This window comes from Camelina sativa, chromosome 6, assembly GCF_000633955.1.
Source record: "Camelina sativa cultivar DH55 chromosome 6, Cs, whole genome shotgun sequence".
In the NCBI taxonomy this organism is placed as follows: Eukaryota; Viridiplantae; Streptophyta; class Magnoliopsida; order Brassicales; family Brassicaceae; genus Camelina; species Camelina sativa.
The window spans coordinates 6,909,551-6,930,572 of record NC_025690.1 but is presented as its reverse complement, the minus strand read 5'-3'; the positions used below and the strand labels follow the sequence as shown (position 1 = coordinate 6,930,572).

The 21,022-nt window shown below is 37.9% G+C and overlaps 3 protein-coding genes across 3 annotated transcripts; all 3 read left to right on the top strand.

Annotated features, from left to right (window-relative positions):
• Positions 432-2,287, top strand: LOC104790587 (ninja-family protein AFP3-like). Its single transcript, XM_010516361.2, has 3 exons — positions 432-580; positions 860-1,257; positions 1,835-2,287. Exons 2-3 carry the CDS (start codon positions 864-866, stop codon positions 2,137-2,139), a joined length of 699 nt encoding a protein of 232 aa, XP_010514663.1. The 5' UTR covers positions 432-580; positions 860-863; the 3' UTR covers positions 2,140-2,287.
• On the top strand, positions 4,038-5,893 carry LOC104790586 (ninja-family protein AFP3-like). Its single transcript, XM_010516360.2, has 3 exons — positions 4,038-4,186; positions 4,466-4,863; positions 5,441-5,893. Exons 2-3 carry the CDS (start codon positions 4,470-4,472, stop codon positions 5,743-5,745), a joined length of 699 nt encoding a protein of 232 aa, XP_010514662.1. The 5' UTR covers positions 4,038-4,186; positions 4,466-4,469; the 3' UTR covers positions 5,746-5,893.
• On the top strand, positions 8,764-11,387 carry LOC104790585 (exocyst complex component EXO70B1-like). The gene has a single exon (XM_010516359.2). The coding sequence runs from the start codon at positions 9,214-9,216 to the stop codon at positions 11,206-11,208; it is 1,995 nt and encodes a 664-aa protein (XP_010514661.1). The 5' UTR covers positions 8,764-9,213; the 3' UTR covers positions 11,209-11,387.

The following is a 21,022-nucleotide window of genomic DNA, read 5'->3' as shown; positions in this document are numbered from 1 at the left end:
TAAATCGTGGGAAAACAAAATACACGCTTAATTTCGTAAGACTTTCTTTTTTCGGGTAAAATATTCGATTTTTCGTACTTTTCAGTTTAAATAGATTTAAAGTTCGTCAAGTTGCGTTTACTAATAATAATGCTAGAAAAATATGTACAAACCAAACAATCGACGTGTCAATTCCCAAGCAAAGAAGAGAGAGACACGTGGCAACACAAAAGATAATGTGATTTAACTTTTAAAACGAAGACACGTGACGTCCTGACGCTGCGACATGCCATCTTACAACGTAAATACCACTGAACATAAGACACGTGTACGGTCTGGTTTTTGTTTTTCTCGATCGAAAACCACGTGGGTGCTCTAAGTCCTTGGGTCATAAGTCTACAAACGATTCCACGTGTACTTAATGCACAAAACAAAGGTAGGTTTGGTATTTTAGCTTTTTCGCAGTTTAGACAAAACAGCTTTTTTTTTTCATTTGTAGTATCTAAATTCTCTCTTAAGGCTCTTATTTTTTTTCTTGGATTTTTTTATTTTTCGTAAATTTTTGGGAGTGTTCGTTCAAGATTTGTCGGAGATTTTTTCGGTAAATGTTGAAAAAATTTCTGAGAATTTTTATTATTTTAATTATTGAAAAATTATAAAAGGGAAGGTCGTCATTAATCGAAGAAAGGGAATCTTCTAAAATTTGATATTTTGCTCTTTTACTGGGATTTGAATTTGCTTCTTTTATCATCAAGAATCTGTTGGAAATTTCTAACCTTTTAATCTTAAATTTTATTTTCCTGAAGTTTAGAGAAAAAGAGAAAATAAAAAAATTGGAGAGATCTCTAATCTAAACGGAGTATTTATTTTCTCCGACCAGAGTTATGTTGCAGAAGCAGAGATTGTCTGAAGAAGATGGAGAGGTAGACATTGAGTTAGACTTAGGTTTGTCTCTCAATGGAAGATTTGGTGTTGACCCACTTGCGAAAACGAGGCTCATAAGGACTTCATCGGTTGTTGATTTGGTGGTCAACGATAGATCAGGTTTGAGTAGGACTTGTTCGTTGCCTGTGGAAACGGAGGAAGAGTGGAGGAAGAGGAAGGAGCTGCAGAGTTTGAGGAGGCTTGAGGCTAAGAGGAAGAGATCAGAGAAGCAGAGGAAACATAGAACTGCTAATGGTGGAGATGAGAAGGTTCTTGAAGAAGGATCTATTGGTTCTTCTGGTAGTGGTTCCTCTGGTTTGTCTGAAGTTGATGCTCTCCCTCCTCCTGTTCAAGGTACATTACCTCAATTTTTGTGATCTTTCATGAGTTTGTGGAATTTGGATTAATGCATGGTTTCTATAGTCTTTGAGATTGAGGGTTGGGTTTGCCTGTCTTGTTTAGATCTTTGATTCTTGATTAACTAGGGCACATTCTTGATTAACTAGGGTACATACAAGAACTTGAATCTTCTTTTGAATGTAGTGATATTAGAATTCCTTATCTTAGGGTGGATGAATTGTCTGCATTGTGGTTTCTTTTAGGTATTTTAAGAGATTTTGAGTCTTTGTTCAATGTTTTATTTCTCCCCTTTTATCGCGTTTAGGTGTAATTTAGGTTTTTTTAATCCGATTTTTGGCCATTTTAGGTAGCCTTTAAGTTCAGTTATAGTTACTACGTTGTTTGTATTTCCATTCCAAGGAAAAAAATATGTTCCTGTGAAAATGCACAATTTATCAAAGGGATTATTGATAAGATTCGAAAACAAACCTAGTAAATCGTGTAGGTTTTGCTAACATTTTGGTTGATTATGTTTAGTATTGTCTCTTGTTTGGAGTTTTAATGAGATATATTTATTTTCTTGTGTTTGAAGCAACAACAAACAAGTCCATGGAAACAAGCCCTTCAACTGCCCAATCCCAGCCCGAGAATCCGGGTAAAGAAGCGAGCCGAAACATCATGGAAGACATGCCATGTGTGTCAACAATAGGCGATGGACCGAATGGGAAAAAGATTGATGGGTTTCTGTATAGGTACAGGAAAGGTGAGGAAGTGAGGATTGTGTGTGTGTGCCATGGAAGCTTCCTCTCACCCGCAGAGTTTGTTAAACATGCTGGTGGTAGTGATGTTGCATATCCCTTAAAGCACATCGTTGTAAATCCATCTCCCTTCTTGTGACCCTTTGCCCTTTGAGTTTCTCTTTTGAGGGGTTTGTTGTATCGGTAAACAATGTTACAAATTCTCATATCTCCGAGGTGTATAAACTGATAATTATCGAACTCGAGATTTTCGGAATTTATACATAAATAGTATGGTTCATTCGTTCTTGTGTTGGTGATTAATTTTCATTCTTTGACTGGTTTCGATTTAAATTCGTCGAGGTTATATATACGAGCTTGTCTAATCTCTTTGTAACATGTTTACGTACCGAACAGTTCAACCTGACCCACGATACCAATCAGTTGGACTTAATAGCTGTGCGCCTGTGGCCTGTGGGTGGTTTGTTGCTTGGAAGTTGGAATCAATGGAGGAAAGAAAAGAAATCTAAGATTTTTAATTTCTGTTGGGGTTGTTTTCTCTCTTTGTTCATTTCCTATTTCGTAGGATATATATATATTTCTTGGAAGTTCAGTTTTTTATTATTGTAGGATTTATTTGTTTCCTTAAGCGCATTTAAATAAGAGACAGCACAATNCTCTCTGAGAGAAGTTGTGTCACTTCTTGACAATCACCTTCAAAAACAATTTTTCTATAACCCTGAGACGAACAATGCTGCATTGCTTGAATTAAAGTCTGACACTCACTTTTGAGGGGGTTTGAACTTTACTTCTTTTTGCTTGAGCAGCATTGACTTTCAATTGTTACTCAATTATTACTAATTGATCATTTAAAATTTACAATTTAATAATATTATAAAATTATAATTTTATGGATTATTTTCTAATTTTGGATCACAGTTTTTTTGGAAGATAAATTAGGACAGAAATCATTTACTTGTTTAGTATATAAAATAAAACCACAAGTTTTCTTTCATACTATAATTTTTTTTTTTGCTGGCGTGTTAATCTTATATGGCTAAATATAGCTAAATTTATGTTCAAACCAAATATTACGTAGCTTTCAAAAAAAAAAAAGAACCTAAGAAAATAGGTTTTGACCCTTGATTACAATAACAGAAAAAATTAGTCTCTTCAGTCATGTTGTTCATTCTAATAAAAATATAAACCCACCATCCCACTAACTAAATAAAAGGGCAATTGTCATAAATATCATTAAAATAAGTTTTAATATCAAAAATAACATAATTTAGTTTTTTTTTAAATATTATTAAAATATATATTTTTTCAAAAATACCACATAATTGAATTAAAGTTTTAATACTAAAAACTAATTTCTAAATTCTAAATACTAAACCCTACCCCTAAAAACTATACCGTGAAACTAAATGTATCAACCCAAACCTGAAAAAAAATTTACATTTTAATTTGTCTTTGTGGTAATTTTGAAAAAAAAAATTTACAGTATTTTTAAAAAAAAACTAAAATATAATATTTTTAGAGAAGAAACTTTTTTAGTTGTATTTAAATGAATTTCTCTAAATAAAAAAGTTGTTCTATCATAAAGATGTTAATTGTTGACTACTATTAAATCGTGGGAAAACAAAATACACGCTTAATTTCGTAAGACTTTCTTTTTTCGGGTAAAATATTCGATTTTTCGTACTTTTCAGTTTAAATAGATTTAAAGTTCGTCAAGTTGCGTTTACTAATAATAATGCTAGAAAAATATGTACAAACCAAACAATCGACGTGTCAATTCCCAAGCAAAGAAGAGAGAGACACGTGGCAACACAAAAGATAATGTGATTTAACTTTTAAAACGAAGACACGTGACGTCCTGACGCTGCGACATGCCATCTTACAACGTAAATACCACTGAACATAAGACACGTGTACGGTCTGGTTTTTGTTTTTCTCGATCGAAAACCACGTGGGTGCTCTAAGTCCTTGGGTCATAAGTCTACAAACGATTCCACGTGTACTTAATGCACAAAACAAAGGTAGGTTTGGTATTTTAGCTTTTTCGCAGTTTAGACAAAACAGCTTTTTTTTTTCATTTGTAGTATCTAAATTCTCTCTTAAGGCTCTTATTTTTTTTCTTGGATTTTTTTATTTTTCGTAAATTTTTGGGAGTGTTCGTTCAAGATTTGTCGGAGATTTTTTCGGTAAATGTTGAAAAAATTTCTGAGAATTTTTATTATTTTAATTATTGAAAAATTATAAAAGGGAAGGTCGTCATTAATCGAAGAAAGGGAATCTTCTAAAATTTGATATTTTGCTCTTTTACTGGGATTTGAATTTGCTTCTTTTATCATCAAGAATCTGTTGGAAATTTCTAACCTTTTAATCTTAAATTTTATTTTCCTGAAGTTTAGAGAAAAAGAGAAAATAAAAAAATTGGAGAGATCTCTAATCTAAACGGAGTATTTATTTTCTCCGACCAGAGTTATGTTGCAGAAGCAGAGATTGTCTGAAGAAGATGGAGAGGTAGACATTGAGTTAGACTTAGGTTTGTCTCTCAATGGAAGATTTGGTGTTGACCCACTTGCGAAAACGAGGCTCATAAGGACTTCATCGGTTGTTGATTTGGTGGTCAACGATAGATCAGGTTTGAGTAGGACTTGTTCGTTGCCTGTGGAAACGGAGGAAGAGTGGAGGAAGAGGAAGGAGCTGCAGAGTTTGAGGAGGCTTGAGGCTAAGAGGAAGAGATCAGAGAAGCAGAGGAAACATAGAACTGCTAATGGTGGAGATGAGAAGGTTCTTGAAGAAGGATCTATTGGTTCTTCTGGTAGTGGTTCCTCTGGTTTGTCTGAAGTTGATGCTCTCCCTCCTCCTGTTCAAGGTACATTACCTCAATTTTTGTGATCTTTCATGAGTTTGTGGAATTTGGATTAATGCATGGTTTCTATAGTCTTTGAGATTGAGGGTTGGGTTTGCCTGTCTTGTTTAGATCTTTGATTCTTGATTAACTAGGGCACATTCTTGATTAACTAGGGTACATACAAGAACTTGAATCTTCTTTTGAATGTAGTGATATTAGAATTCCTTATCTTAGGGTGGATGAATTGTCTGCATTGTGGTTTCTTTTAGGTATTTTAAGAGATTTTGAGTCTTTGTTCAATGTTTTATTTCTCCCCTTTTATCGCGTTTAGGTGTAATTTAGGTTTTTTTAATCCGATTTTTGGCCATTTTAGGTAGCCTTTAAGTTCAGTTATAGTTACTACGTTGTTTGTATTTCCATTCCAAGGAAAAAAATATGTTCCTGTGAAAATGCACAATTTATCAAAGGGATTATTGATAAGATTCGAAAACAAACCTAGTAAATCGTGTAGGTTTTGCTAACATTTTGGTTGATTATGTTTAGTATTGTCTCTTGTTTGGAGTTTTAATGAGATATATTTATTTTCTTGTGTTTGAAGCAACAACAAACAAGTCCATGGAAACAAGCCCTTCAACTGCCCAATCCCAGCCCGAGAATCCGGGTAAAGAAGCGAGCCGAAACATCATGGAAGACATGCCATGTGTGTCAACAATAGGCGATGGACCGAATGGGAAAAAGATTGATGGGTTTCTGTATAGGTACAGGAAAGGTGAGGAAGTGAGGATTGTGTGTGTGTGCCATGGAAGCTTCCTCTCACCCGCAGAGTTTGTTAAACATGCTGGTGGTAGTGATGTTGCATATCCCTTAAAGCACATCGTTGTAAATCCATCTCCCTTCTTGTGACCCTTTGCCCTTTGAGTTTCTCTTTTGAGGGGTTTGTTGTATCGGTAAACAATGTTACAAATTCTCATATCTCCGAGGTGTATAAACTGATAATTATCGAACTCGAGATTTTCGGAATTTATACATAAATAGTATGGTTCATTCGTTCTTGTGTTGGTGATTAATTTTCATTCTTTGACTGGTTTCGATTTAAATTCGTCGAGGTTATATATACGAGCTTGTCTAATCTCTTTGTAACATGTTTACGTACCGAACAGTTCAACCTGACCCACGATACCAATCAGTTGGACTTAATAGCTGTGCGCCTGTGGCCTGTGGGTGGTTTGTTGCTTGGAAGTTGGAATCAATGGAGGAAAGAAAAGAAATCTAAGATTTTTAATTTCTGTTGGGGTTGTTTTCTCTCTTTGTTCATTTCCTATTTCGTAGGATATATATATATTTCTTGGAAGTTCAGTTTTTTATTATTGTAGGATTTATTTGTTTCCTTAAGCGCATTTAAATAAGAGACAGCACAATCTTCCTTTGGAGTTAGGATTTATGACATTAGTATTTTTTTTCTTTTCTATAACAACTTTTTCTAAACAGTTTACGAGAAAAAAGGAAACGAGTATTTTGCAAAATAGAATTAGACATTTTCTTCCAGATTCTTATGGAATTAGATTTTTCTGTCCATGATTCCATAATTGCAGAAATGAACATTTATACTTGGATGAAAGGACGGTTTCACCTTCCTCATATTTTGTTTTGGATATGCGACTTTTCCAATGAACATCCGCCTTTATCATGAACTTGTTTATGGTCAAATTCAAAATAAATTGATGAGATTCAGTGACGAGATGGTGGTGATGATGATGAGATCCAGTGAATGAGATGAAATCCAGATGAACGAGATGGTTTTGAAGATGATTGAAATTTTTGATTTAATAATTATTTGTAATTATAGGTTCACAAGGTAATATATTCTTAGGGTTTAGATTTTTTCATCCAAAACGAAATAGATTAAATTTATTGAATTTATTAGATCCAAGATGGTGTTGGTGGTGGAACGGTTTTGTATTTTCGAGGCAAGGAGTTGGGGTTGTAAGCGACGAAGATAATGTTGATGGATGATGGTGGTGAGGAGCCACAATTGTCGTCAGAGGAGGCGATGGTCTCATTAGCAGAGGAGAAAGAAGAAGAGAACAAAAAAGAGAAAAAAGAAAAAGATAGAGGGCCAAAATTGTCTTTTGGTTTTACCAATAATGCATAAATTCAGTATAACAGATAGAAATGCCCAATTTCAAATTTTTTTTAGAACAAAGATCTATTTGGATAAAAATCTCTAAAATAATAAGGTGTTCAGAAGACACTTCCACAAATGTTACTAGTAGTGTTTTTTTGTTTTTTTTTTTCTAGTAATTTCGTTCGACAACAAAATCAAATTGGATACTTATTTAAAATTTATTGGTCTTATGGTACATATATTGACTCTCACTATTAAAATACTGAAATAAATTTGGGATTTAGTAACTAGTTTTAGACGTATCTTATCAACTTGATTTAGAAGGTCATAACTCATAAGCCTAATACATGTTTAGAAAATTATATATATATATATATAGTTTATTTTTAAGATGTTTTTTTGTATGGTTTGAGAAGTTAGAGAGAAAAAATAATCCAAACAAACATTTTTTATGCTTTATTATTTCAAAATACAATTACAAAATTATTTCAAATAAAAACTATTATTCGTTTTTTGATTTAATAAATATCATATTTTTTATAAATCTATATTAATTCATTTAATTTTCTTTTTTTCAAATGTGAAATTTATTAAGAAAATAAGAGTAATGTAAATGGCTAAAAATTATAATATAACTCCAAGTTAGACTATGAATGAATATCTTTGCCAAAAAAAAGAGACTATGAATGAATACAATTGACTTATCTGAAAAAACTACATAAATTTATGTCACGATTAAACGAGTATCATAGTGTCTATTGTAATACGTATAGAGATAACTTTACGAAATAAATCTCTAACTTTATGCAATAAATGGCTTTGTCATTTACTAATAAACCAATACTTGTTTGTTAGCAATAACTTTATGAAATAGATCTCTAACTTTCTATAAATATTTCTATTATACTCTTTCCATTTCCTTTTTAGTTTTCTTTTTAGAATTAAAGTTTATAATGAAAATTTATGAAACAAATTTCTAATTTATAGTTTTTTCCTTAAGTTTTAATTTATTAATTACTTATATAAAATAAAATAGTGTATTAATGGATGATAAAACAAAAATTTTAAGTATTTTTTAAATATGTGTGAAATTACTATAACGACAAAGTAATATGAAACAGAGGTAATATGACTTAGCATTTTACTTATTTTTACTGTTTGTTTAACAAAATAACATAAGTATATTTAACAAATTATAAAATTAGTAATAACAATGTACTGTTTTTTTTAATTGAAATTCAACATTGTTTACTCAAATTTTGATATTTATCGTATATAACCTTGAGTTGTATTATATTCAGTCTTAAACTTAATTAATTGCCATTTCTTTCTCTACTTCTTTTTCCGCCCATAGGTAAGTCTATTATTATCATAAGAAACACAGAGCGATCAAGTTGTTTACATTAGCTTTGACCTTGACCCTTCGAGTGTTCTTCGACCACAAAATAAACTTTCTCCTTGCTAGTTGCTACAGTCTTTTCAACTTGCTCATTTCATTAAATTTGCACGATTTACACCACCATGTTACATTATCACTCCTGAGGTCAAATATATTAAAATTCTATTTTAATATAAGTTTCAAATTCTTTTCTCCCGTATTATAAAACCGTCTTAGACTGCCTCATTTTTTGGTTTGTTTATCTAACTGATCTAGTTAAACAAAATATAATATAACCAGCAGCATCTATATATATATATATATATACCCGGATATATACTAACAAAAAAAAAAAAAACACCAGTTGTGTTTAAAAATTACAAAACCGAGTGTGTTTAGCAGAGTAATAGAATAGTTAATATTCCAATATTTCATTTATAATACTGCGTTTACATTTCTTCCGTTGAATCTTCTTCTTCCTCTGTTCTTTGAAGGTCCTATAGAGAGAAAAAAACAAAACAAAAGTAATAAAGTCCAAAAACAAGAAAGAAAAAAAAGAGAGAAGAAACAGAGATTTTCTGGGAAAGTTTGCATTTTTTTCAATCAGAATTAGGCAGCGACCAATCTTTTTTTCAATCCGTACGTTTCTTCTCTTCTTCACCAATCTCATATTCTGAAAAAGATCCTCTTTTGCCAAGTATTTCACTCTAAAGTCTCAATCTTTCATATAAAGTTTAAGCTTTTTTTTGTTGTTGTTGTTGATTCTTTCTTCTGGGTTTTTTTGAATGGGTTCAAGGTTTTGAGAGTTAAGGTTTAGAGCTTTAAAGTCTGTTTTAGGGTAAGCTTTGTTTGGTGATTGTGTGTGGAGATGGGAGAGTTTGAGGTAGATGGAGAAGAGAAATTGATTGTTGCTGCTAAGTATCTTGTGAAGGAACTTAGATCTGGTAAGAGTCTTACTTATAATGCTAAGAAGGTTTTGGGTAATCTCTTGTTAGAGTTGTCTCGTGTGGTGATCTCTGAAGATAGAGATGGGGAAGATGAATTAGGTGAGGTTGAGCTAAGGCTTAATGTTGTTAGTGAGAAGATTATGACTAGGGACGTCGATGAATCCATGATTTGGGATTTGGGTTCTGGTGAAGGTAATCTGTATTTGGATGCTGTGAATGAGTTGAGAAATTTGATTGATCGGTTGGATGGCTCTTCTGGTTTGGGGAAGACTGGTACCGAGGAGGTTTCTTTGAGAAAAGCTCATGATGTTCTTCAAACGGCCATGGCACGGCTTGAGGATGAGTTTAAGCATCTTCTTGTGGAGAACAGGTTGCCTTTTGAGCTTGAACATTCTTCATTTCGGTCTGTTGAAGCGGATCATGGTGTTGAAGAAGGATCCATGGCTTCTTTTGGTGCTGCTTCTACTGAGGATTTGATTCTTGAAACCAATAATAACAATAGTAGGAGAAGCTCAGGGGAAATTGTGGTTGATTTGATTAATCCTGATGTTATATCAGACCTCAAGAACATTGCAAACACTATGATTGTTTCGGGGTATGACCGTGAGTGTATTCAGGTATGTACAATGGTTAGAAAAGACGCGTTGGATGAGTTTCTTTATAACCATGAGGTCGAGAAGTTGAGCATTGAAGATGTTTTGAGGATGGATTGGGCGACGTTGAATACGAATATCAAGAAATGGGTTCGGGTTGTGAGAAGTATCGTCCAGATATATCTCTTAAACGAGAAGGCTCTGGACAATCAGATCTTTGGTGACCTAAACGAGATCGGTCTAACATGTTTTGTTGATACAGTAAAGGCTCCGATGATGCAGTTGCTCAATTTTGGTGAAGCTGTGTCTCTTGGTCCACGACAACCAGAGAAGTTGCTTAGGATTCTTGAAATGTACGAGCTAGCATCCGAGCTTCTACCAGAGATCGATGCTTTGTTCTCGGATCATCCTGGTTCATCAGTAAGAACAGAATACAGGGAAGTTATGAGGAGACTTGGGGACTGCGCAAGAACAACGTTTCTTGAATTCAAAAGTGCGATTGCTTCGGATGTCTCATCTCATCCTTTCCCTGGAGGAGCTGTTCACCCGCTTACAAACTACGTGATGAACTACCTCATGGCGCTAACTGATTTCAGCCACACGCTCGACTCGCTTCTTATGGAACACGACGATGTAGAAGATCTCACTATACCACCATCGCCTGATATTATCAATCCTGTGATGGTCGAAGAAGAGTCCACCTACGAAAACTCTTCTTCACCAGAGAAGTTTCTTGCAATGACGCGACATTTCTACTCCATAACCTCAGTTCTTGAAGCCAACCTTCAAGAGAAATCAAAACTATACAAAGACATCTCTCTACGACACATTTTTCTCCTCAACAACGTACACTACATGACCAGGAAAGTGCTTAACTCTGAGCTGAGACATATCTTCGGTGACAAATGGAACCGGAAGCATACATGGAAGTTTCAGCAGCAAGCAACGGAATACGAACGTGCCACGTGGCTCCCTGTCCTATCCTTCCTCAAGGACGATGGTTCTGGCTCCGGTTCTGGCTCAGGTTCTGGTTCTGGTTCAAGGAATCTACGCCCGAGGGAGCGGTTTCAAGGATTCAACACTGCGTTTGAGGAAGTGTACAAGGCCCAAACCGGGTGGTTAATATCAGATGAGAGGCTAAGAGAAGATGTGAGGACAAAGGCTTCGATGTGGGTGATTCAAGCGTACTGGACATTTTACTGTAGACACAAGAACACTGTGAGTGAAAAGTATATTAAGTACACTACTGATGATCTTGAGAGACTCTTGTTAGATCTCTTTGCTGGTTCTCCTAAATCCTTGACCAATTCTTACAGAAGATGATGATGATGATGATGAATTGTGTTAAAGAGTTTGGTGATTCATAATATTTATGTTATAAGTATAGAAATATATGTAATTTGTTTTATTTGTATTGAATTTATTTGACCTTTGTAATCTTTATATTCATCATTTCATGAATATGGTTAGTGAAATAAAAGTTTGAGAAGTCTTTTGTTGTTTCTTGTCGTCGTTGGTTTGTCGTCGTCAGACCCGCATAGTACCTGCGGGGTTATTTTTACATAATTTTTTGAAAAAATATAATTGTCAAGGGATCAAACCCGTCTAATGTGTGATTGCAACGTTTATTTTTTTTTACCCGAAAAAAACCCATTCCTCGTAATTCATATGAATAAATAGTATGTCATCATATGTTCTACTTAAATTCTTCTTTCCAAAATTCTCGTCCCATATTTTGTCATACATGAATATACCCACACAAAATTCTCATAGCATGACTATTATGGAACTAATTTGAACGATTTCCTAAAATATAATAAATCTGTTGTTTAATCTTTTTTTCTTCTTAATATGTAAATTGAGTCAGTTTGGCAACATGGATATTTGATATGATTTTTTTAACCCTTAAGTGTATTCCCCAATTAATAGTTTAGATTTCCTTCAATTATTGAATGAAATATTCCTTAGTATATGTTGGTGTTGGGTTTGGCCGACCTGCAGGCCCACGAAGAGCCCGTTAAGGAAACAAGATTCGGACCTGATAGTGGGCCTGCCGCGAGCCCAAGACGAGAATTCTATTGCCAAGGTCGAGTCGTTCACGGGATAAAGTTAAGAGATCGTGGGCGAGATTTGCGGGGAGGTTAGAACAGCTAGTTGAGGAGTTCAAGTTTAAATAGATAAAATTCATAAAGCAAAAACACAGTGTAATTTTGTAGCTACTTTCAACAAAAAATCTAATACAAAAATCCAGTTCGCAATTCTTCTTAGTTCATTTCAATTTAAACCGAAAGTCCGCCCAGATCATATCTTATAATCAAATCAGTTTATTTGTTGTTTCTCGTTTCAACAGTATACTAATGACAATTTCATGTAAATAATATAGTAAGAGAAGGGAAAATAATAAATGGGATAGAAAATGTGAGTATTTTATATAGGAGATACCATAAAGTATTTTATTAAGGAGAATTCTATTAATTTGGATATCATTAATTTTTTAAGTAATATATGTGTCCGTAATTGATGGAGAAATAAAATTACAAAATTGTTTTGTGAGGAGGAAGACTATAATTGGTCATGCGATCCCTTATAGAATTGGTCTTAGTTATGGTATTATGTCACTGGATTTTATAAATTTTAATTGGTCATTAGATCCCTATATATCTCAGCTATTGGTATAATATTATTACTTGTTTTCATTTTTATTGGACTGAATTTTTTAAATTTTAAGATTTATGTAAAAACACTATAACTACATATTTATATATAATGTTTAACTACATAGTTATCCACATTAAAATATATATTCATGTCATTTTAATTGGTGATCATATGTTTACTTGAGCAAATATAGTTATTGTTTTAGGTAAAATAATAAACATTGAGCCAGTTTCAAATGATCTTCGATTCTTTCACCATTAAAACTTTATAAAATTACTAGAAAGGTAACATTATCTATATTTCTGAAGATATAATTTGAAATATATATATATTTTTACATCTCATAATATAGTTATATTATTATATTACAATACATAGTAAAACTAATTTAATTTTGAAAATATGTAGGGGATAATATTTATCAAATTTTGAATAATATTTACCAATTTTAGAATTTATATGAGCAAAATATTGTGTATATAAATAAAATGAACAGTAATGGCAGTTGACAAAATATATATATATATATATATATATATAACAGTGGCAGTTTTATGTAATTTTATGGAATAATAAGGATAAACAATAAATCGGATACAGAACTTTCTGGCGATAATAAATAAATTTTTTCTCCATAATGCTTCTCTTTTAATATATAGGAAATAATATAATCAAAAGAAATTATTTAGTCTGAGAGTAAGGGACAAGTCAAAAGAAATAGACTTTATTGACCATATCGCTATTACCAGAAGTCTTTGGGCAACTGCCACTCCGTTCCATGGTGTCACACCATACAAATTGATAATATTTTAAACTAATTTGGAATTTTCGTTGACAAAATTAAAATTGCAACTTGGAAATACTTTCTACTTAAAATTTGTGGATCAATGGTCTTTTATTCTTTTACAATGAAACGACCTAATCCGTTTTTTTATTAACTAGTAAATAATAAATAATAATAATAAATACATTATAGCTAGTGGTCTCATACCCATTAACCACCTAACCACAAACACAACCAACAACGGAAATAACAGATACCAAAACCAATAAATAATCTAATCATAATTCAATAACCGATATTAATTTCAAATCACAAACTAATGATCCAAAAACAATAAACCATATAACCAACAATCCTAAACAACATTCTATGACTCAACTCTAGCAACCTAACAGAAGCCAGACAACCAAGCGAACCACTAGAACATCCTCCTCTTCATTGCTTTGATTCCACGATCACACTTTGCCTTTACCTGCACCACAAACGTAAATTGCAATGCATGAGTATTTTATAAACACTCAGTAAGGCAATCCTCCCATCTACTGGGCAATAGAGTCATCTCTAACCATCCATAAACAATCAACAATCAACAATAACAAACCAGGACTCAACATCGGCCGACACCAACATGCATCGATCGACACCAGTTGGAGGTTGCGTCGACCGATGCAAGATCTGCATCGACCGATGCAAGACTAACTTGCATCGACCGATGCTCTCATTGCATCGATCGAGGCATGTTCGAAATAGCACGAAAACCCTAGATTTTACGCGCCGTCCTCGCATATGCATCAACCGACGCACAGTGTGCATCGACCGATGCAATGCCGAGCATCGTTTTCCCCCAAAGCTTCTCGCCGGATTTTTGTTCCTGTAACCACAAAACACAATCCCAAGCCACAAGAAAGCTTCCAATCATCCTAAATACCAATCTAACAAGCCTAACAACACAAAGCAAGCAAATCAGAGATTTCTCCAGCTTAGATAAGCCATGGTCATGCACTTACCTTTGCCACAGAAGAAATCTGACCCAACCACAGGAAGAAAACATTCCTAGGAAGCTCCTACAACGATCCCATCTACAGATATCTACCAAATCAGCTTCCAACTCCAAGAAATCACCAAGAACACTCAAGAACACCAAGAACTCTTCTCTCTCTTTTACGTTTCACTCAAAAGCGGCTAAACACGCCTAATGAGACAAACCTCGAGTTTAAGGTTTTTTCCTAACCCAAAACGCAGCGTTTAACTTAAGTCAAAGCGCAGAAAACTGAACCTGCATCGACCGATGCACTATATGCATCGACCGATACAATCCCCTNCTAAAAAGGACCGCCACCAAGGCCAAACAAATGTCCTAAAAAGGACCGCTACCAAGGCCACTCGACCCGAAGGACCGTCATNGATGTTACAATTCTCCCCCACCAATTTAGATTCGTCCTCGAATCTCGATTAACACTCAGCCAAGGACTCCCGTGCTACCTTCTCCACGGCCCGCACTCCTCCGACCGACNGCCACAAAGGCCACACAATGGCTAAACAGCCCGCCACAAAGGACACACAATGGATAAACAGCCCGCCACAAAGGCCACACACGGCTAAACAGCCCGCCACAAAGGCCACACAATGGCTAAACAGCCCGCCACAAAGGCCACACACGTCTCACAAGACAGCCGCACACGACACACAATGACCCCATGGTCCGCCACTAAGGCCACACCAGCCTCTCTAAGGATCTCCGCCACTAACAATGGACAATTTCTAACTCACATAAAACTTTCCATTTTAGCACTTTCCATTTCTGGAAACTTTTCACTTATAGAAAATTCTAATTCAGGAAACTTTCCTTCAACACCATCACAGTCCCAAAGGACTCTCATCAAAGGAATCTTCTTCTTATGAAGTTCCTTAATCCTCCTCTCGAGAACCCTCACTGGTCTCACCTCCAAAGTCATATTAGGCTAAAGATCCTCGCGGAGACACTTCCGCAACATAGACACATGGAAANTCGTCTCTCGGGTTGCCACCCTACAGCGCGCCCCCAGATCGTCATCCAAAATCGATATACAGNATGTAACTCCAGTCTATATGCCACTGGTCCAACTCGCTCAATCACTCTGTACGGACCCATATACCTCAGACTCNGACGGTACTAGGAGAACCTAAGTTCCCCAAGAGTCGCGAGCAAACAATTCTGAACACGTCTGAGTCCTATCCCTATCCAAGTTTCCTTTCCGTGGCTCGCTTAAGACAACACGAANACTCCTCTGCTGATCCTGAGCTTCCTTCATGTTCAGCTTGAGAACTCGAATCTTCTCCGAAGTCTCCTGAAAAAAATCTGCCTCGTACNCACATATCCCCTCACTGGGATACCTCATGACCACACAAGGATCATCCCACTGACCAACGGGCCGCCACAAAGGCCAAACATATGTGCTAAACAGGACCGTCACCAAGANGTCCAGCATAACGGTGTATGACACGACCTCCCATACAAAGCCTCATAAGGAGTCATGCCAATACTCACCTGGTAACTGTTGTTGTAAGCAAACTCTACAAAGCTCAAATGATCTGCCCAATGGCCACCCCAATCCAGCACACACATCCTCAGCAAATCCTCCAACGTCTGGATCGTCCTCTCTGACTGTCCATCTGTTTGGGGATGATAGGGTATACTCATATGCACCTTAGTGCCCATATCTGCCTGAAATGCCCTCCAGAACACCGAAGTGAACTTGGAATCCATATAAGACACTATGCTCGCTGGAACCCCATGCAACCTGACTATCTCTTTCACATACTTCTTAGCCAAGACTGCTGATCCATCAGTCTTCTTAATGGCCTGAAAATGTGCTGACTTAGTCAACCGGTCCACAATGACCCAAATAGCATCAAACGTCCTGAGCACTGGAAAACCCACCACGAAGTCCATAGTAATCATATCCCACTTCCACTCTGCAAACCACCTGGTACCTGATGCTTAGCCTTCACTAGCTGACACACATCGCACCTCGCAACCCAACTAGCCACGTCCTTCTTCATCCCGACCCAGTGATAGTTCCTCTTGAGATCTTGGTAGATCTTAGTCACTCCTGGATGAATAGAGAACATGCTAGCATGAGCCTCTCTCAGAATCTCCTGCCTCAACTCCTCATCCTAGGGCACACAGATCCGCCCATGCACCAGAATAGTACCATTAGCCGAAACCTGATACTCTGAGTCAACATCCTTTGAGGCATTCACCAGCCCGAAATCCGACTCCTGAGCCAACCGCACTCTGCTCAACAAATCTGCTCTATCATCTGCAACCAAACCCAATGGCTCCTGAGAAACCGCACACAAGCTCAACGCACTGATCTCCCCTACCAGAGACTCCATATCTTGCTCCTGAGCCGAAGCCGCCCGATTCCGACTCAAAGCATCTGCAACCAAGTTAGCCTTACCAGGATGATATGCTATCTCTAGATCATAATCTGCAACCAGCTCCATCCACCGCCTATGCCTCAAGTTCAGCTCGATCTGAGTGAATATATACTTCAGGCTCTTATGATCTGTAAACACCTGTACGTTTGCACCAAAAAGATAAGATCTCCAAATCTTCAGGGCAAAAACTACAACACCCATCTCCAGGTCATGAGTAGGATAGTTGTCATCATGCTTCCGCAACTGCCGCGAAGCATAGGCAATCACCTTCCCATGCTGCATCAACATACATCCCAAACCCACTCTAGATGCATCTGTATAAACCACATAGGGTACTCCCTGCTCAGGCAAAGCCAACACCGGAGCAGTAGTCAACATCTCCTTCAGGCTTGCAAAGCCGTCCTCACACTCCTGTGACCAGACAAAAGGAACATCCTTCCCCGTCAACTTAGTCATACGTTGTGCTCTGCTCGCAAACCCCTGCACAAACCTCCTGTAGTAACCTGCCAACCCAAAAAAACTCCTGATCTCTATGGAATTCTGAGGTCTAGTTCAATCCCTGATAGCCTGAATCTTCTCTGGATTTACAGAAACCCCATCTGCAGACACAATATGACCCAGAAAGCCCATCTCACGCTGCCAGAAACTACACTTGCTCAGCTTAGCAAACAACTTCTGCTCTCGCAGCTTCTCCAGAACTGCACTCAAATGCACTGCATGTTCTTCAGGACTCTTAGAATAAACCAGGATGTCGTCGATGAAAATGATGACAGACACGTCCAGAAACTCCTGAAACACGCTGTTCATCAATCTCATAAACGTTGTTGGCGCGTTAGTCAACCCGAACGACATCACCACAAACTCATAATGCCCATACCTCGTCCTGAAAGCAGTANAGCACCCATCTCCAGGTCATGAGTAGGATAGTTGTCATCATGCTTCCGCAACTGCCGCGAAGCATAGGCAATCACCTTCCCATGCTGCATCAACATACATCCCAAACCCACTCTAGATGCATCTGTATAAACCACATAGGGTACTCCCTGCTCAGGCAAAGCCAACACCGGAGCAGTAGTCAACATCTCCTTCAGGCTTGCAAAGCCGTCCTCACACTCCTGTGACCAGACAAAAGGAACATCCTTCCCCGTCAACTTAGTCATACGTTGTGCTCTGCTCGCAAACCCCTGCACAAACCTCCTGTAGTAACCTGCCAACCCAAAAAAACTCCTGATCTCTATGGAATTCTGAGGTCTAGTTCAATCCCTGATAGCCTGAATCTTCTCTGGATTTACAGAAACCCCATCTGCAGACACAATATGACCCAGAAAGCCCATCTCACGCTGCCAGAAACTACACTTGCTCAGCTTAGCAAACAACTTCTGCTCTCGCAGCTTCTCCAGAACTGCACTCAAATGCACTGCATGTTCTTCAGGACTCTTAGAATAAACCAGGATGTCGTCGATGAAAATGATGACAGACACGTCCAGAAACTCCTGAAACACGCTGTTCATCAATCTCATAAACGTTGTTGGCGCGTTAGTCAACCCGAACGACATCACCACAAACTCATAATGCCCATACCTCGTCCTGAAAGCAGTATTCCTCACATCTGCCTCATCTATCAGGATCTGATGATAACCCGATGCCAGATCTATCTTGGAGAACCAAGTAGCACCACTCAACTGATCCAACAACTCATCGATCCTCGGAAGAGGATACTTGTTCTTCACCGTGACCCGGTTCAAACCCCTGTAATCAATACACAAGCGGAAACTCCCATCCTTCTTCTTAACGAATAACACCGGCGCTCCCCACGGTGATACACTAGGACAGATGATTNAGCCGTCCTCACACTCCTGTGACCAGACAAAAGGAACATCCTTCCCCGTCAACTTAGTCATACGNACGAGCGTAATAAAACAAACAAGTACCATACGTTCGCACATTCTGATTCACCGCATCAAATGCTTTGCAAGCCGCCAACTCAAACCACTTGCCTTGTTTCCCTCAGTAAGCTTACCAAAACCTTGAATCTTGCAACCCTGTCCATCNATCCTTCCCCGTCAACTTAGTCATACGTTGTGCTCTGCTCGCAAACCCCTGCACAAACCTCCTGTAGTAACCTGCCAACCCAAAAAAACTCCTGATCTCTATGGAATTCTGAGGTCTAGTTCAATCCCTGATAGCCTGAATCTTCTCTGGATTTACAGAAACCCCATCTGCAGACACAATATGACCCAGAAAGCCCATCTCACGCTGCCAGAAACTACACTTGCTCAGCTTAGCAAACAACTTCTGCTCTCGCAGCTTCTCCAGAACTGCACTCAAATGCACTGCATGTTCTTCAGGACTCTTAGAATAAACCAGGATGTCGTCGATGAAAATGATGACAGACACGTCCAGAAACTCCTGAAACACGCTGTTCATCAATCTCATAAACGTTGTTGGCGCGTTAGTCAACCCGAACGACATCACCACAAACTCATAATGCCCATACCTCGTCCTGAAAGCAGTATTCCTCACATCTGCCTCATCTATCAGGATCTGATGATAACCCGATGCCAGATCTATCTTGGAGAACCAAGTAGCACCACTCAACTGATCCAACAACTCATCGATCCTCGGAAGAGGATACTTGTTCTTCACCGTGACCCGGTTCAAACCCCTGTAATCAATACACAAGCGGAAACTCCCATCCTTCTTCTTAACGAATAACACCGGCGCTCCCCACGGTGATACACTAGGACAGATGATTCACAACAAATCATCAATACGAGCGTAATAAAACAAACAAGTACCATACGTTCGCACATTCTGATTCACCGCATCAAATGCTTTGCAAGCCGCCAACTCAAACCACTTGCCTTGTTTCCCTCAGTAAGCTTACCAAAACCTTGAATCTTGCAACCCTGTCCATCCCAATGAACGTAATCCAACATCGTCGCAACGATTAGATTATCTTGCCATGAAGGCTTCTCGTGAACTTATGTATCTGGCAAACATGCCTCTCCCGGCTCAAACCTGCTGTAACTCCCCTTCCCGGGGCTCCAGCACCACCGGGCTCACAATCCTGGCAAAACAGCCACACATTCATAACCGCTCTGGTTCATAAAACCCTGACCCATTGGTCAACACATCTAAAATCCGAGGTTAAACCACTGTCACTCTCTCGAGGTCTACATCCAATCATTATGTTTATACTCACGTTCTAGGCATTGCTTGCTTACAACTCTACCACCCTTAGGTCGCAACCTTCGAGCCATACCGATCTCACTCTTAGACTAGCGTCTTCGAGTTATACCGTCTCACTCTTGGACCACAATCCTCAAGATCTCGGTATCAGGGGAACTACTCATCCCCTCAGGGGAACAACAATCCTTAACGACTATAAACATCTCCCGACCAAAAGTACCTCCTGTGGTCCGAGTATAACATTGCAGTGTTACAATTGCCCACTTAACTTCTCATATTAACCTGGATTACCCACCAAACAGAGAAATATCTGATCCAATTGCATAAGACCACCTATCTGCCCCTCTAGGCTTGGTACCTCTCGAGAAGAATCTTGTACCGGTCATCTGTAACTGCTCCATCCTCCTAACAGGAGATGGATAAACCTCAACATCCACAGCCCTCGGCTGCACCCCGCCACATGCGGTACAACTGGAAACTGCACTGGTACCCCTCTCGGTAACCGCTCCCATAGCACGCCAACAGATCCACCAAGCGATCATCTCGACCCTGGGCTCCACCTGCTGCAACCCTACACTTGTGTTCCCAGCACCCCCGGCACGCTCACCGGCTAACCCTCTCTGGTCACTCCTGATACGCTTGCGATCCTACGTCGTACCTCCTCGTGGAACTCTGGACCACACACTCGCTGGTCTCGAAAACCCGTCCGACCATGATCACAAAAACGCCCACATCCAAGACCAACAACTCTAACACCTTTAACCACTGCACTTCCAAGAACAGAGGCTAACAAGCAACCTTAACATAACACAAACCACAAAAACATAAACTCACCGTGGAATCACACTGTAGGCTCGAAGATGATGTTCTAGGACTCCATGCCACACACAATTGACTAACTCACATAATCAATCAATACATGCAATCCCAAACATCTACAACACAAAGCCTAGTGAACCCAAACCTAGAACTGTAAGGGCTCTGATACCAAACTGAAACGACCTGACCCGTTTTTTTTTTAATTAATAAATAATAAATAATAATAATAAATACACTACAGCTAGTGGTCTCATACCCACT

Excerpts from the sequence above, each read along its gene's own strand:
- LOC104790587 (XM_010516361.2), top strand. The coding sequence starts at position 864 with ATGTTGCAGAAGCAGAGATTGTCTGAAGAAGATGGAGAGGTAGACATT. Across the intron at positions 1,258-1,834 it reads TCTCCCTCCTCCTGTTCAAG|CAACAACAAACAAGTCCATG; the intron begins GTACATTACCTC and ends TTGTGTTTGAAG.
- LOC104790586 (XM_010516360.2), top strand. The coding sequence starts at position 4,470 with ATGTTGCAGAAGCAGAGATTGTCTGAAGAAGATGGAGAGGTAGACATT. Across the intron at positions 4,864-5,440 it reads TCTCCCTCCTCCTGTTCAAG|CAACAACAAACAAGTCCATG; the intron begins GTACATTACCTC and ends TTGTGTTTGAAG.
- LOC104790585 (XM_010516359.2), top strand. The coding sequence starts at position 9,214 with ATGGGAGAGTTTGAGGTAGATGGAGAAGAGAAATTGATTGTTGCTGCT.